Source organism: Formica exsecta, unplaced genomic scaffold (assembly GCF_003651465.1).
Source record: "Formica exsecta isolate Colony F162 unplaced genomic scaffold, ASM365146v1 scaffold2242, whole genome shotgun sequence".
NCBI classification, from domain to species: domain Eukaryota; kingdom Metazoa; phylum Arthropoda; class Insecta; order Hymenoptera; family Formicidae; genus Formica; species Formica exsecta.
In genome coordinates, this window is record NW_021849540.1 from 1 (window position 1) to 2,175 (window position 2,175).

The 2,175-nt window shown below is 28.2% G+C and overlaps 1 protein-coding gene across 1 annotated transcript in view; it reads left to right on the forward strand.

Moving 5' to 3' along the window:
* Positions 1-119: 119 nt before the first annotated feature.
* The window catches only part of LOC115235522 (cytochrome P450 4C1-like), a gene marked incomplete at both ends in the record, with an annotated part of 19,763 nt that continues 17,707 nt past the window's right edge, over positions 120-2,175 (forward strand). Inside the window, 5 exons of the mRNA XM_029807372.1 lie at positions 120-248; positions 428-530; positions 770-876; positions 968-1,036; positions 2,071-2,173. Coding sequence (XP_029663232.1) covers positions 120-248; positions 428-530; positions 770-876; positions 968-1,036; positions 2,071-2,173 — 511 coding nt within the window. The remainder of the gene's footprint in view (positions 249-427; positions 531-769; positions 877-967; positions 1,037-2,070; positions 2,174-2,175) is intronic.

Below are 2,175 nucleotides of genomic sequence, written 5' to 3' on the forward strand. Positions count from 1 at the left end.
TTTAAAATTTATTTTTTTATCTATATCCTCTGCAATCAATGAGATACTTAAAGATTACTATAAGATTTTATAACGACTGTAAATAAGGCTTTTACAAAATTACGTCATTATTGAAATTATATAGTTTTATTAAATTATGGTTTAGAGGATTCATGCCTTGGTTCTATAACGATTTTTTGTTCTCATTATCGCCGCAAGGGAGAAAGCAGAAAAACATTTTGAAAATATTGCATGGATTTACGGAAAAAGTATGTTATAAATCATATTATTTTTTAAATCTGCCACTCAAACGTTATCTTTTATATAAAATTACAATAGATATTAATAATACATTATGCTATTAATATTTATGATATAATACGATATGTGCTATTGTTATGTAATAGAAAAAATCATTTAAAAAATTTAATATCATACTTGTGTGTAGGTCATCGCGGAAGGAAAACTTTATCACGAACGCACCAATGGTCGATATTTGAAAAATCTTGAAAATGACAAAGAGACAGAGATAGATGTCGAAGTATTTGGAAGTACGTAAGAGATCAGAGCTAATATTTAAGTTTGATTACGCAATCGAACATTAAATTATGCCTGTAATATTTATACTAAACACATAATCACACGTAATAATGCAACATATGTCTGCTGTAAAATTGAATCATTATTATTTTTAATAGAAAATCTACATTTTTAAACAAAAACAATGTTATATAATTAAAGCGCGACATGCAAAAATGAGATTGACGCTAACGTGTTTTTTTATTTCTAGTTAAAAAAAAGCGGCTAGCCATGTTGGATCTCTTAATAGCGGCATCTCAAGACAATTTGTTGACTGATTTGGACATCAGAGAAGAAGTCGATACGTTTATGTTTGCGGTATGTATCTGAATCTCTTTTTCTAATTTTTTGTACATATCATCTAAGCACGTTTAACTATAATACGGTATGCATATGACGATGATTACAGGGTCACGATACTACAGCGATGAGTATGACCTTTGCTTTATTACTATTAGCTGAACACAAAGATGTCCAGGTACCTTTTTCTCAGTATATTGCGATATACACTACTCAAAAAAAAATAGAGAACACTCTTCATACCCTAAAAATTGGGCTATTTTCAAACCGCTGAAACTCGACGAAAAATCATCGTAGACAAAAAATTAAAAAAAGCATTTTAAAGCTTGAAATTTCAACTTTAACGTCCTATTGTTGATTTTTAAAAAATTGTTTATCTTCCGTGTTCTGTACTTTAAAAAAGAAGCTCAATAAAAAAATTTCTTTCGAAAAATTCATATCAAGTTCCATAAACTACAACAGTTTGCCTACAAAATGCTTTTTTAAAAATTTTCCTACGATTTTGTTTGACCGAATTACACGATTTTGAAACTAAACCTGTATTTTTAGAAATAATGTCGATAGTTGTCGAAAAATCATCGCAAACAAAAAAATTGAAAAAGCGTTTTTTGAAGCTTGAAGTTTCAACTGTAACGTAATATCAATAGTTCAAAAAATTTTTTTTATTTTCTCATTTCTAGAAAATACAGATTTAGTTTCAAAATCGTGTAACTCAGTCAAAAAAAATCGTAGGAAAATTTTTAAAACAGCATTTTGTAGGCAAAATGTTGTAGTTTATGGAACTTGATTGTGAGATGATTTCTTCGAGAGAATATTTTTTATCGAGCTGCAAAGTGTCAAAAATACATAATTTTAAGAAACAAAACAATGGGTTTCTTTTTAAAACAAAGAAGATAAAAAAATTTTTTAAAACCACCGATAGGGCGTTAACTTCAAGCTTCAAAACGCTTTTTCAATTTTTTGTCTACGATGATTTTTTGTCGAGTTTCAGCGATTTGAAAATAGCCCAATTTTTAGAGTATGAAAAGTATTCCTAATTTTTTTTTTGAGTAGTGTATTATTTAAATTGCAATTTTCATTCAAAGTAAGTATAGATATCAACCTTTTGTTGTGATGTATTTTGTCATTCATTAAAAATTTATTTGTATCTATGCATACAAAAACCGAAATATTATAAAATACACTTTAATTATTATCGATGAACGATCATAGGAACGTGTGAGGGTTGAAGTCGATACCGTGATGCAAGAGAACGGAGGGAAACTTATCATGAAATCGTTGCAAAATTTACCATATTTAGACAGATGTTTAAAGGAA